We start from the raw sequence: 15,869 nt of genomic DNA, 5'->3' as shown, positions 1-15,869 counted from the left end.
GCCGTGTGGTGGTAGCCATCTGAAACAAAAATGTCCATCTTGAATAAAAACATACCTAATGTGCCACCTGGTGGAATATTATAATAAAGTAAGAGCAATGGAAGAATTAAGGCAATATTAATGTTAATTGTAGTAAATTTTAAGAGTTATTGTGTGAAATATGCATAGTAGTATGGTTTTGTTTCCCCAACTTGACTCTCAAGTTCTGGGATATTGCTTTGTGTTTTCATTTTTAAGGATCTGTATGGAGCCATAATCATATTTGATTAAGGAGGGACCCAGAGCTAATTTGATTAGGTTATTTAGAGCAATATGTGTTTGGTAATAAACATTTATTATGATGAAAAAAGTTTACTTTAATAAGTGGGAGAAGCCCAGAGGACATGCAAGCTTAATTGTTAGATGTTAAATTGCGCTGTTGCGATGTTTCCAAGATAATGGGCAAGGAAAGGCCCTCAAGTCAAGGCAATTAACCAAACAGTGGTTTGATTGTTGTTAAATTGATTAGAAAATGTTTAAGTACTCTTTTTGAAAATTAGCTATTGTTTCACGCAGTTTTAGGCTGGTAGTGAATGCTGGGCTTAATGACACATATGGTGTGATCTAGAAATGGGAAAAAGCTGATGCCCAGGTCAAATTTTTGGCTTTACAGATGTGAGAATTTGTATAGCTACAGGATATTAAAGGTCACGTATGATGGTGAAACAAGGACATCGACAATCCAGGAAGACCCTCCATACATGATGCCAGATGAATATGACATATTTGTTATCTTGACTTGAAATAACAGCTTGGCCTACACATGAAGTCTGCACAGAGAGACTGAAGCTTTGTTTTCTGTGGTTCATAGCTTTGTCCCCAACTGTTGATCAGTTGTTGCAGACCAAACTAGCGATAGATATGGCAGTTTGTGAGTCTACTCAGTGTTGCCCAGAGCGACAGCTGATGAAGATGCACAGAGGGAGGTTGGGGTTAGAGACAATCTGTTTTCTCGCCAGAGCATCAGTAGTTTCCTTATTAGAATAGTGGAGAAATCCGCGGCTGGAGGCAGGCTTTATGGCCATCACCACCCCACATCTCCCTACTCATTAGTACTTCACAGCCTAGCACCACAGCATATGGCAGTGTTGCTTCTGCTTCCCATTTGAGGTGTGTTTCAAATGGCTGTCTCTCGCCGAGCCAAAATCCTTTGGCAGTAGCCTGTCTTAGTGTGCCTGAGATAGAGCAGATATCTGTATCAGAGAGGAAGTTTTTATCTTTTTTTAAATGGGTATTTGCAACATTTTGTGGGGTTGTTAATATTTGGTTTGCAAGCAACCACTGCTGATTGTGAAAACTGTGGTTGAAAAGTTGGGTATTTGTTTTAGTCGTGTTTATAACGAAAGTAAGTGAACAAGAATGATTTGATTAGGCCACTGTCACTTCAAGAGTTGCCTTTTAGAGTACTTAATAAAAAACTGGTGTTAAACTGTGCATAGCTCTATCGTTAAGCACATGGTCTTAACCAAACAGCATTAAAATGTTTTTGCATGTTTACAATGGGTGCTGCGGGCAGGTGTGCTCATTCCATCGGTGACTGTGGGATTAAAGGTGTTTTATAATTTCTCATTTTATGTATTTGATATATGTCTTAAGCCTGTGTGTTTGGGATGTTAACCCTTACACAAATACTTGTGTTTTACATTAAAACACTATTATTTGGTATCATTAAGTGTCACATCCTGCACATGTACAGTATCCAAGATATGCTCATATCCTTGTAAAAACGGATAATCCGAATAAATTAATGCTACTTGTAATTCCAAAATACTTTAGGACCCTATTCAGTCTTTCATCTAATATATTGAACCTCATTGTGGTTCTAAGAGGAGAATGAGACAGTATCCAGAAGACACTGTACATGTAAACACAAAGCACCTGGGATACATGCAGTGCACTTTGGGGTGTTGTCATTTTCTGTTGGATGTTATTTTTCACAATGTGCCCTCCCTCCAACAGAACATACACATAAAAACATTGGCCGATGATATGGTAAGGTGCTCGGTTTAATTTTGGTGTGATTATTTTTGTTTCACATCCTCATCTCATGTGTTGTCATGGCTGCATGGGACTTTTAACTGAAATAAATGGATGGATCAAATGTGTCAGTACATTAATGCATATTTTAATCAAACAAAATATTAAAAAGCTGAAGACATCTGTATCCTGTTAATACAGTTAAATCTAGTGTTATGAGAATGAGACAGTGTAACAAAAAGGTAAGGTTAAAATCTGAGTCAGTTGTTGTGGTAGATCTCCATAATGCTGCCTAAATAAAAGATGATTTGTCACGGTGCTGTTATTTAGCATCACCGACATCTGTTAACCTAAATTTTTCATAATGAACAAAACTTAGCCCATAGCATCCAGACTTTTGTAAGCATCTCATAGATCATTTAGCGTGCAATTATCAGTAACACTTCCGATGAGATGTTTCCGCCAGAGGCTTTTTTAATAACCTTAGTTAACAAATAGCCTAACTTTGACGCTTAAATGCTCATGTAGTATTGCAGTCGTTCTGGAAGAATGCAAAATCAACATGTAGCCTTAATGCAGCTATCAGGGAAGATCTCCGTATGGCTTTTTTCTTTTAGTATGTTTGATCCATTCAGAACTATTTCAGTAAAGTTACAGTTGTGACATCATGTACGTCATCATCACGTTTGTCTCACCATTTCATTCATATGTGTTTATTCATCCAGCATGTCCCCTCCATTCCATTTTTACTAAATCTGACTAACATTGCATGTGACTTGTGCACTTTTTCTGCTTTCACACTAAACTTCACTAGCTAGCATTCATCATATTAGTGTCAACAGATGATTATAAGAAGGAAACTCAACTGAACCTTATTTATATTATCGCAATGCGCTTAAGAGGTTATTGTATGCTGAAACTATTCTAATTCAATAACCTCTGTACCAACCACCTGATCCCCTGGGTATGATGGTAAGTGAAGTCCTGAAGAGTTTCATACGGTATACTATCAGTACAAGTGTGTTTTTCTTTTCTTTTTTTGCGAGTGTGTTTTGAGTGTTGCAAACAAACTTGTGTGTTGATTTTCATTTTTAATTTTTACAAATAAAAACATTTTTCTATATTTATTTTGAATATTGAACAAATAAAATTTGTTGTAGAGATGTAAATAAAAATATGTCAGCAACCACTGGATGGATCAAATGCTGTGTCAGTAACATGCATGGTATTTGATGAAGAAATTCAGCTTCTTTACAGGAAGTACCCTTTTATATTGATGACCACTTTTCCATAAAATATTCCAAAATCTTAAGAGTGACCTTTTTTCTACCACCATCCTTTGGCCAAATAATTAGGAAGAATGCCGTGAAAATATGCACTTTCATGCTCCCCAAAGAATGAAATTTAGGTAACAACATGACCTTTCCTGTGGTATCCCCCTTAGGACAAAATATAGCGCGACTGGTTGGAAAGATGAAAAAATAGCAAAAGGAGTCTCCATTTTTTACCCTTTAAACTAGTTTGTTTTATAGTGTGTAATGAGCCTTAGAGTCTCATGGTCCCAGCTGTGTAAGTATAAATGTAGTTTTAAAGGGGACCTATTATACTCCTTTCCAGCTCTATATTTTTTATTCTGGGACTCTTCTAGAGTAGCTTTGCATGATTCACAGTTCCAATAAGTCCTTATTTATCTTATACTGGCTCTTTATTCAGGCCCTCAGTTCAACCTTCATCAGCATGATGATGATAACCTTCACGAAGCATTTCTACATTAACCAACACAAGCTTTGGAACTTTGACTATCTTTAATATAGATATCCAACATCATAAAAGTATATTAATAACAGGAAACCACAAAAAGGAGATTAGGGCCCCTTTAAAAAAAAGTAACTACACCAAAACTAAATGTCTTGTTTGCACTGCCAACTTGGTCCTTGCTCTCTCCACACCCTGTTCTGTACAGCACCTCAACACACTACTGTGCAATGCTTCACCAGAACTGGGTGTGATCAGGTGTGACTGGGTGTACAGTATATTTTGGGTGTGGTCGGATGAGCAACAGGCATGAGTCTTGCAACGCAGTGAGATTAGTGCACCATTGTTTTGCGTCCATACAAAATGTAGCCTGGAGTCACTCCATAGTGACTTGCAGGGGTTGTGGCTCGATTCTTTTTTCTTTTTTTACTTTTGTTAGCAGAAACCTATTCTGAGCTGGCTTTGCCATCAGAGGATCTGTTTTACATTGTAGTCCGTCAATACAAAACAGAACAACTCTTTGATGTGTGAGAACATGAAATTTGGGTCATAAGTAGTAAAAAACCAATGCAGTCCTTTAAAAATTAGATTTTCTTTCAGGGAAAATAGCCAAAAAAACAAACAAAAAATGTTTTCTTGTCCTAGTCTAAACATGATTGTTTGCAATGCAATATTTTAATATCTCACACCCCTTTCTTCTTTCTTTTAGCGTGATCGTATTACCAGTTTCAGAAAAACAGGAATGAAGAAGGAGAAGCCCCTTATACAGCACCCTACAGATCCCCTTTCTATCCAGGCTGAACTGCCGAATCCTCAGCCATTATTTGATGACCGCTCCATGAACCTCTCAGAAAAGGAGATTATTGACCTCTTTGAGAAGATGATGGTAGGCTTTGTGTTTCTCTTGCATTGTTTCCCCTGCAAAGGATCCTCTGTAGTACTCATTTTATTTCAGCTGCCACAGGATGATAAATAATAAGCATTATGAAATTGATTTATAAACCTGTACAAAGTGGTGCACAAGTTCAGACACGGTGAGCTACTGTAATGAATAATGGTGTAAGGTGAGTTTGGTTAGACAGGTTACGTTTCAAATGTGTTTTCTATCAGTATATTACTACCCACAGATTTCCGTGCGTCCTTGTTTTACTGCTTGTTAATTTTTTCCATGTACACAAATTTGCCAGGTTTTGAAAAGTCCCAGTTTTATGCAGCTTTGAAAAAAAACAACTTTATTGTCTGACCATAATCATCTTCAAAATTACAAAAAAGATATTGTGGTTTAACATTCTCATGACAGAATGTTAAAAAACTTAATTTTTTATTTTATTTTTTTTAACAGAAAGCACATAATCCAAAATATGTAACACAGGATGTGACATTTTGATGTACACATTCATTTAATTCTGCCAAAGCCCATTAATACAAGTGTGCATGTTAACATCTGGATCCATAAACCAAGCTCCAGTGGTTGTTATTTTGATCGCACAGAGACAGAGACAGAGATCAGAGACAGGTTAAAACTGTAGATTTACAGAGTTAATGTTGACATTTTTAACTTTTCAGTACACAACTACAGCATTGGTGACCACCACTAATTGCTCAGTCACACTGCCATAACATCCTATGGTGACATGAAACAGTGCCCTTTTACTGGATTGCACAGGACCTCTTCCTTGATGACTGATGATCTTTGATAACTGACCCCTATTAGAATCTACAAATTTGCAAAACAATATCACAAATTTATGACACTAAGTCTTTTTTACGTAGTACGATATATATTTTATTTATCCAAGATAGAATTGAGATATGTATTTATGGAACAAGTAAATGCATTTTGCATCCAGATGTTAAGCTTCCGTGAAGCAAGGCTCCACCTACTTATTCCCTAGGCCACCGTAAGATGAACACAAAACTTTGAAATTCACTTCGCACTCATCTGTGGGGTCAAAGCTCTGTCACACTTGTGATTTTCTCCAATGAAATGCATTTCTGGCCTTATGTACTGCAGGATTGAAATCTAACAAAAGCTTTCAGCCCATCTCTTTGAAGTGCAGAGCTGAATTACTCTGGCTTCATTGCATAGGTTGTGTGTACTGTTGTGGATAATGTCTCTGGGTGTGTATGTGTGTGTGGTATGCTGCTTGCCTTTTTTTCTCTCATACAATGGTCTTTATTGCCAGGGCCAAAGAAATGTGACCGGTGCTCCTGGTTTTCATCAGGCTCCTGCTCAGTGTTTTCTTGCCTGGGTGCTCATCCCTGTCACTCAGTTCACCTCTCAATTACTATGTTTGTGCTCACAGTGGCGTGACATTAAACCCAGGCTTCAATTTGCTCAGTGGCAGACGACACAGAAGGCATGTTGCTGCTCTGACATTTGACAGGCCTTGACACTCCAGGTTGGAAAGTGTAATTACAGTAATGAAATCAAAAAGACAAGGGTTATTTACTTATGTACTTTTGGAGCCACCGCTATTCGCTCTCATAGATTGTAAACTTTGTCAATTTCCTTTGATATAGCAAACATAGAAATGAAAGTTTTGTGTTGATTCTTTTGATGCTACAAGTTTCTCTTCAGCATCTTATCTGTCTTTGTCATCTCACTACCTCTTTTCATGTCATACACACATACATTTTAATTGCTCTCTTTGTCTTCACACTGTTTTTGTTATTGATTGTTTTTATGGTGCTACATGTTGCAGCTTTAGATATCCTGCTGGTTTCAAATGAAGGGATGACCCGTGCCATATTAGTTAGACCACCCACTGTGCATTAATGACTAGGAGAAGCTGAAAATATTTTTTCTCAGGAAAGTGGTTTACACATTGCACTGTGTATCTCAAAGCCTAAATAGCACATTGCCTATTACTGAAAGGTCATCAAAGGGATCTGGGAAAATATAGGAGGAAACACTCAGTCGGTGGGGTAGAAAATCAAATGAACTCTGTCTAGAATTTTTTAAGCTAACAATTGATAGCAGAAGTATATTCATTAAACTACAGGGAAAGTTAAAATACATGAATAAACATTACTTTCAGCACTGCCTTTAGAGGGATGTATGTCTTTAGTCTTTGTCTCCTGTCGTATGATTTCCCAAGACATGTGTAGCTGGAATTCAGAGCCCCTTATCAAAATGCACAGCAGTAAATCCACTGATGAAATGTCCGGTATCACAGCTGCATCTTACTAAGGATGCAGCTGTGTTGCAGTAGCAGACTCCAATCTGTGAGGTTCAACGCAGGAATGCAGTGACACACATTATGGCATCTGAGCTAATTTGATCAGCGTCTACTTAGCTGTGAAAGACTACACTAAACCGTGTCTGACACATTGCAAACCCCTTTCATCGTGCTTCAGCTCTTTATTGTCTGTAACTTTAAAGAAAAGCATTGGTAGGATTTCTGGTCAGGTAAAATATGTGAACTTATCTTCTCCATCAAGACAAAATCTCCCTAATGGTGTGACTTTGCAACATCAGTAGCAGCTGTATATTGGCACTTGAAGTCATTTGCGCTGATATGGCCATTAGAGAGTCATAGCATTATTACCAAGATGATGTTTTTAATTGTATGTGAGCATGAACAACTCCAAAAGTATGACATCTTTATTTTGGATTGATTGAATTGATTTAATTCTAGTACCAATTTGTCTCTGTTACCTGTTCTTCTTGTTGTCAAGAGTCGATATTAAGGTGCTCACAGAGACAGAGAGGACCAATGGAAAAAGAATGAAACATTGCGGGGCTGCTGTGGCTTGTTGGGAGTTTTTATGTGCCTCGCTATGCGCCATTGTCAGGATGAACACTCCCAGTAATAAGCTCCTATGTGATCCCTCAGCAGTTACACTCTGCACCAGGACATTAAAACCAGCCCACAGGAGAGTTACTGTGTGTGCCCTTACACACTCATAGATCAGACTTGAGGGTAGTGGACAAAATAATCGATTTGTCACAGTTGAAGCAAAACATTTTTGTAAGTCTACTTCCCTTAGATCCACTTTTCCCCATAGCTCGGACTCTCCATATCCATTTCAGCCTCACACACATTTGATGGTAGCTATTAATTGTTTTTTCCTGTGATCTGAAGCCTGTGGTGGTGGGCATCCACTCACTAGATTGGGCTGTGTTCAAAGCCACATTACCCCACAGTATTCTGAGTAAGTAACTATGTTTTTCAATGTTTTGGCTCTGATCTTTACCACATTGGATAGCAGGACTCTGTATATCCCAATCAGATAAACCATGTACAAAGTTTAGCACTTTTTATACATAGTTCCTAAAATATAGTAATAGTAATATAGTAGTACAGGTTAAATTGAAATAAGCTTAAATGAAGTCAGTATATTTAATATTTCATAGCAAATTGTTGTGATGGATCAACAGACATCTTTAGACCTTAAGTATTTTCTCTGCCTATGTGCCAGTCCTGTACTGCAGCCAACTGCAATTATTGCTTGATTCGAGGGCTAATCCTCAGTGAGTGAAACCCCGGCTCAGTTGGACTGAGGTTAGGTGACAGTCAAGAACAATTCACTGTTTGTAAAAAAGACTCCTGCTGCATTTTCCCAAAACCCAAGGGGTGTGTGGGCTGGGCTGGGGTGTATAACATGCATACAAGTCTTACTCTGCTCACCCTATAGGGAAGTGAAAGCCATTACACCCTCTGTTACACCCTTAAAGCTGATGGTCAGCTCATTAAATTAATTTCAAATTCAGTTCATTGGAGTACCGAATCAAAAAATGTTAACAACTACTTGAACTGTTAAGTCTATGATGCTTAGTCTGCAAAGTGTTGCTGACTGACATTATTTCTGGTTAAGCAAGACAATTGAGAACAATTCGCTTTTGGTAATTCTTAGAAGGGTTTGCTGGGCCAACATGAAGACCTGGAATACATTTCTAGGTAACTGTACATTGATACAAGCTCAGATCTCATCATTCCAGTTACATGAGAACCGTAGTCGGAGATATCCTGGGACACTTTTTATGTAGCCTGTGAGGGTATAATTAATAAAAGAGCATTAATCATTTTGGAGACTAAACGTGGAGGGCTCATTCCTCCAGTTTGCCCCCTGACAAGCATCCCGCAGGCCCACTACTCCCATTCCTCCTACAATATATTCACCCCGCCTCATTCTGCCTCGTTTATTGAATGCCAATTAAGCAGATAAATTAGCAGGGTTCAAAGATTAATTAAAAAACCTGCTGGTTTCCTTGGGTGAAAAAAATGCCAATTGTAAAAGTTTCAGCGGCATTTTTTTCCCTTCCCTGTTCCACAAAAAAGGATGTTAATGGTTTTTTAGCTCCGAGGGTATTTACTAGAGGAAATGTAGTTGGAGGAATTTAGGTCACGGTGCCCCTGGATGGGATTCCTGCCCATGCTTCAGTGACATATAAAGCAAAAACAGTTTGAATCAGATTACTTGTGATAGATATCAGACCATTATATGCTACTTTGTTCTTATTTATAAGTGACATGCTTCATTTATCAGGTGAATTTGAAGTTTTAACATTCAATCAGATGGACGGGAGTCACTGATAAATCAAATCAACCAAACTAAAGGAAACATGGTATTCTTCACTTCCAGCAGAGGGCAGCATGGCTCCACAACTTCAGGCTCAATAGCCTCAAACCCCAAGGATCATGTTTTTTCTCTCTGTTCATTCAAGCCATCTCTTTGTGAGAGAGTGCTTCTGATAAACATCCTCCTCCATTCTAATCATCATGTCATTCCCTAGCTTTTAGTGCTCTGTCCAGCCTTCGTTCCATCCCCTGATGTCTCTCACATGAAAGACCTCTTTTGTGATGCAGAAGTAGCACAAAGATAATACTCCCAATAACACGCAGATACTGCCTATCCTGCCTATCCTGTCTATCCTGTCTATCTGATGTGATTGCATGACCTCAATAGAGGCAGTGTTGTTTGATTTTGCTCTCTTGTTCGGAATTTGGGTGTACAGTTTATATTGCTTTAGCCTTGCTACGTTCATTTCAAGGACTTGTTTCAAGTGCTGTGCCTTGTGTGTCTTTAACAAAGAAAGATAGGTGTAAAAGAAATTTGTCAACTGTAGAAGGCCAGGATCTGACGTAAAATGTTCATAGAAGAAATTAAAGTAGAATTGTTTCTTGTTGTCTTGCTCATGAAACTATTGTTCTGTAATTAATATGGTTCAAAGTTTGAGGTTTTGAAATTTAAAAATAAATAAATGTTCTACTAGGTTTAGGTGCACCACTTTCACATTATTCCCTTTCTTATGTATCCTCAATGTTTATTGTGTATAAAGAATACATATAATACCAGGAAAGAATTACCTTAAATCTTAAATTACTTAAATGAATTACCTAACCCAATACCATGCATTAGATTTCTCCTCACTGTCTCTATGTTTATTCTGTATTTTTGTATTTAGGAGGACATGAACCTGAATGAAGAACGCAAAGCCCCCCTGCGTGGGAAGGACCTAAGCACTAAACGTGAGATGGTGGTCCAGTACATCTCCGCCACTGCTAAATCTGTAAGTCAAATAATGAACCAAAGAGCCTGAAGAGTGTATATTGAATGTATTTGGTGGGCTGAACTATGACACTCCACACAGCCCTTCAGAATGAGTTTAACCTGATCCTCTGCTTTACAGTACGGCTTGCTTTGCTCTTGCACACTCACTGCTATCGTTGTCTCTCTCTCCACTCTTCACGCTTGAATCCCACATCTTTGATTGCAATTTTGATTTATTTTCTTCATTGTTTTTGCCACCGTGCTGCAATCTGTTGTTGTAGGCTATCAGTTGGAAATAATAGTCCCTCACTCACTCAATGCTAGGTGGATGGTCAGTGTTTGTCCAGTCATGTGCTTGCATGCCAATTGTTGGTTATCCAGTTGTGTACCTGCATGCAAGTGTTTTTGCCCAGTGGTGGTGGTGGTGCCTTGTGTCATCAGTTGGTTGTTGGGTATAAATAAAGTTGAGCCTGTCTCATGATTCAGCAGCATAAGTTGCTTTTTATTGAGATAATAGATATATTAGAAATATTAGAATTAGGATTATGTTTCCCATTCTTAAAAGTAATCTGGAACTTAATCAATGCGCCAATCCAAAAACAGCAGTAAAAATAAAGAAAAGTTCTGATGGTAATCCTTGAATGTAGGATGAAATCTTGCATCTTCTTTTGAAGTTATGGCCAACGTTGTGAGGTGGAAATCACATCAAGACAGAAGGAAAAAAGAAAAAAGTTATTTTTGCCCCCACTGCTTTCTGAACCTGGTAGCGCTCTCTTGACATCATCATTTATAACCTTCCTCATTGTTATGGTAATTAACTGGCATTATTGATAAGGATGATTATCCGAGATGATTCAATTCCTCACAGGGCCTATTATACTTTGTGAGCACTGATATTTTATTCAAATGAATAACATAATCTGTGTAGTCAAAGGACAAAGGACAAAATGTGATGTCTGTCAGCACCCTGCTATCACATTTAATAGGACTGAAGGATGAGGATGGTTGAATGTCAGTAATGATACATCCATGCATACACAGATTAATATAAGTACACATACATTTACACATGAGCATCTGTACATCCACACATTGTTCCATGAGTTACAGAGAAGACTACTTATCATGACTTTATAATTCATCTATGTGATTCTGATAAAATACTTGTAGTGAGAAACACTAAAATTTGTAACTATGTTTTGTAACTATAACTATACATAGTTTATGAATGTCTTAAAGTTTTAAAATACATTTTACCTAAGAAAAAACTTTAACAAATCACCTACCCTAAATTGTATTAGTTGATCCAAGAACTGTATTGAAACGTGTTCACTACATTAGAAGTAAGTAAAGCTTTCATATAAGTGTATGTTTTCCCTTGATTTAAAAAAATACCATACCAAATTGAATATATTTTAAAAATGGACTGATACCTTAAATCAAATGAATATTCTGTGATTTTTGTGCTCCTGATTGATGGAAAAAGAGAAAATCCAAATCCCAAGTTCCGTCCCACGTTGAATGGTGGGATTTGGGTCTCAGCATCCACTTAATGTGAGGGGAATCTTCATAATTACAAACACTCATATATAAATCCTCGGATCAACATACTGTACAGTACAGTTTGCTAGCAAATAACTCAGTATTATGACATTTGTTCAGACTTAAGATACTAAAATATTTGTAATCTAGGTTTTATGATTGTGTTAGTCTTTTAAGCTACTTTGTTTTTGAAAAACAAAGTCATATTTTTCACATAGATGTATTATAAGCCTATAATTGAAGAAACCCTCCTTTATGAAGGCTTTATTTTTCTTGGTAAGGTATTATCTGAGGCTAATATTGCTTGTGTTTGCTGATGAGCATGCAGTGTGGAGTAAAAGGAATATATGTTGCTTGATGAATGTAGGAGTATTTTGGACATGGTTTGTCTGTTTTGCTGTGGTGCCTTCCCTGTTTACGTGACTCAATCTTTTTCTATCAAAGATGTTTGCTGCCTTGTGAGATTGGGGCTTTGGAGGGGCTTTACATGTTATCTTAATTTTCCTGTTTGCATTGTTTTATGGTCCCAATAAAAAAAATTGTGATTTTTATTATTACTCTAATTGGAGCATCCTGTTTTTAATTATATTTTATTTAAATGAAAATACAAGTTAAACATTCACTAATGAAATGACAGAGACAGGAAGTGGCGACACCTAGCTGAGGCAACCAATGAGGTTAACTTGACTTCATCACTCAGTCAGTCAGGGACAGACATTCGCATTTATAGGGCTGGTCCCTGTGGTGCATATAAAAAGTTATTCGACTGTCAGACAGGAAATCACATGTAAAGGGTGATCCCAAGAAGATGACATGAATGCAAAGATTCGCTTATCATTCATTGACTTCAAACATGACATATCATTGCAAACATGTAAAGAACCTAATGTTAGCCACCTAGCATGGCAGCTCTAGATAGCAAAATTCATGAGTTGTGTGATGAACTGTTTTGAAATAAATTAAGAAAATATTCAGTCTCGCCATCACCACTTTTTACCGTTAGCATTATCATCAACAGGAGGGTCTCTTTGTGCGTGTGCTTATATAATTTATATTTTTAAGGCTTTGGTTTTGTATTTCTCTGTAATGTAGATCAGACCTGGAACTCAAACCATTTTCTGATGCCCCAAAAATAAATATATATGTAAATAAATGTGCAACAACTAGTCGATGAATGGCTTGAAATGACTACGAGTCAACAAGGAACATCTTTGGTTGGGGGCAGCCCTAGTTTAGTCTTTTTTCACAATATGCAACTTATGTGTGTTCATCATTATTCAAGATTATTAGCAAGTTTTCATATCATAGAGACATTTCAACAAATAAATAAATCCATTTGGCTTGAAATTAAAGCTAATAGAAGTAATGTCTGATTATGACTTTGTTTACTCTTGTAAAATATGTCTTTCAAAGGAAAGTCAAAGCTTTTTTCCTCCCTCCCCCCTGGCGAGTTGTCACCTCTCTACTAGTCTATCACCAGGCAAGATTGAGAACACTCCCATACTCCACCAGGGTGCCTCAGCAGGAGTCTAGTAAATTACCCCGAACACAAAATGAAATGTCTTTTCAAGTAAGAATTCGCATTGACCATGTTCATTTGAATATGAGAAGCGTTTCAATAGAATTCAGCGCTGCTTTAGCAGGAGTGTCTGTGGACGTCCTTGACCATCAGCTTTGCATGAACAGTTGCTTTTCTCTCTAACCTAATTTCTTGGTCTTTCTTCTGTCGATAACTGTCTACCAACATCATTAAAACTGCCAAAATTATTTTACACTAATAGACTAATACAATTGCTTATTTCTCCAAGACTCGCTTTGCCTGCAGTCAGTATCGTTTGATTTCAAACGTGCTGTGTCTCAAATGAAGGAAGGGTGTGATGGCAGTAATGGTGTAAGGGGGATTGTACAGTGTTTTTATTCCAGTTTTATTTAAGTATTAGTCTGTTTAATGTGACCCCCAATGTGCCACCTTCTTCTCTTAATGTGACTGATATTTGCTTGGATAATCCAGGCCATTATTATTATATTGATTATATTATATCAATGTATGTTTATGACAAATAACACATAGATTTCCATCATAAGATACCCACGTGCAGACTGACTTGTCTTCAGTTTATTTATAAAGCTATGAAAGATGCCCAATATCAGATATCTCAAGAGTGTATAATACCTCAGCATTTCCTAAATTATTAGTCAAGGTCTCACAGGAGCTTTGCCCTTGGCTAAATGAGAACAAGGTGTTACATTGTATTCAAAATACAAACTTGTTGTTGGTGAAACTGCACTTTTCCCCCTCAAGCTCCTCCCTGACTGTTGTTTGTGCAGACTGTAGATTGTGTCTGTTCTTTTGGTCAAGCTGCTTTAAAACAAGACTGAGAAATATGTTGTAGGCATCAACATCTGTGGAAGATATCTAAGTTTATGCGATTGTGACTCGTTTCAAGGCATAGTGTAAAACATTCCCCAGAAAAAAAATGATACACAGTATGATTAAAAAGTACTACGTGCCTCATCAGGTGGTGGCACATGTAAAATGGACTTTATGGCTGTCATAAACTCCTGGTAGATGGATAAAGATGGGAATTCAAGCATCAAATGGTCACAGACTTGAAGAGTTTGAGAGTGACAATAAAATACATGTAATGGAGATTAGAAGATGTGGAAAGAGGGGGATAGAATGGGAAGGCATGAAAACAGGAGACAAAGAAGGAGGTTAAAGACATGGAGCTCATGTGTCCTGTAACTTCCTGCAATTTCCCCATTTAACTTGCATTTCCCCAGAAACGCAGCAGAGAGAGAAGAGCTCAGCCACAGATTAGAATACATTTACTTGGATAAGAGACACCCTCCTACTGAGAAACAAGCCCCACAGTTGCAGTAATAAAAAAACACTCTTGCTACCTGCCACTATTGAAAGATAACAAGGTTAAACTCCAAGAATGGTGCTGACTGCAAGGGATCAAGGTAGCTCTGCCACACGACTTCGACACTTACAATGTTAATGGCAGCTGACTGATTCGAGTTCAGGGAGACCCTCTGCAGCCTCTGTGTCCACACTGACCAATACACCTTAGGAGGGATGAATCTGTAAATCAGTCAGTTAGAAGGAAAATTATATATTACCCTGTTAATCATTAAATTGATCCCATGTGTGTGCAGCTGCATGTATAAACGTGTTGATTCATCACTCCCAGAGTTGTTTTTGTCATATATTGATTATGTATGTGCATGCTAGATAATAAATCACCAACAGGAAAAAGGAAAGAAAACCAAAGTTCTTTGGTCTTGATGTTCTATTTACATGTGTTTGTCTTTTTAACATTTAGAAAATTCGTAAAATTGCAGCTGCCAAACAGACATTTTCTTCAGTATGTGCCAATAATTGCAAAGGTTCTCTTGTTGGCTATTAAACATTTTAATTGTATACTGTGTGCTATAATTGTGTAAAGAATGTTTGTGATGTCACACAAGTTACACTAATGCCTCAACGTGTAATTGAGAGGATCTCTCTGGCCTACTAATGATTGTGCTGTTTGTGTCTTTTTGCACATTAACCTTCTCCGCTGATCGCTGCATGCAGATAACTGGGAGCAAAGTTGCGGTAAGTAGCCCATTATTTATTTGGCTTCTGAATCTTGTTCTGTCTGTGTATCTGTCTTCATCCTTTCCCCTAAACACACACACACGCACGCACACACATGCTTATCTTTTGGAAGGATGTCGAGGAGCACGTTCCAAATTGTGCAAGTGAGGTCATTTTTATGGCTTGGATTTTTATTTTCAGGCCTGATATTGCTAATGGGCTGTAATTTAGGGAGGCTATAAATTGCTAACACAATTCCTGCATGTAAATGGTAGCACTTTCAAATGAGGGATTTAGAAATTATACAGCCTGTAAATGAACTGGGAGGTGTTTTGTTGATTTTTGCTTTTCTTTTTTTTAATAGATTGCAGAATAATACCTATTAGCATTTGAATATTGTAATATTAACAATGAGTGATAGTTTTTATAGAAATACTCATAATTTGCAAACTAATCAGTTTATTGGAATATG

At 37.5% G+C, this 15,869-nt stretch overlaps 1 protein-coding gene across 2 annotated transcripts in view; it reads left to right on the top strand.

Annotated features, from left to right (window-relative positions):
• Positions 1 to 15,869, top strand: part of diaph2 (diaphanous-related formin 2) — a 367,046-nt gene that overhangs the window by 13,543 nt on the left and 337,634 nt on the right. For both annotated transcript variants that reach the window (XM_062425006.1, XM_062425005.1), the window contains exons 3-6: positions 1,999 to 2,031; positions 4,481 to 4,657; positions 10,184 to 10,288; positions 15,395 to 15,415. In XM_062425006.1, coding sequence (XP_062280990.1) covers positions 1,999 to 2,031; positions 4,481 to 4,657; positions 10,184 to 10,288; positions 15,395 to 15,415 — 336 coding nt within the window. The remainder of the gene's footprint in view (positions 1 to 1,998; positions 2,032 to 4,480; positions 4,658 to 10,183; positions 10,289 to 15,394; positions 15,416 to 15,869) is intronic.

This window comes from Scomber scombrus, chromosome 9, assembly GCF_963691925.1.
Source record: "Scomber scombrus chromosome 9, fScoSco1.1, whole genome shotgun sequence".
NCBI classification, from domain to species: domain Eukaryota; kingdom Metazoa; phylum Chordata; class Actinopteri; order Scombriformes; family Scombridae; genus Scomber; species Scomber scombrus.
The sequence above is the reverse complement of the archived record's forward strand: the minus strand, read 5'-3'. Positions and strand labels throughout refer to the sequence as shown.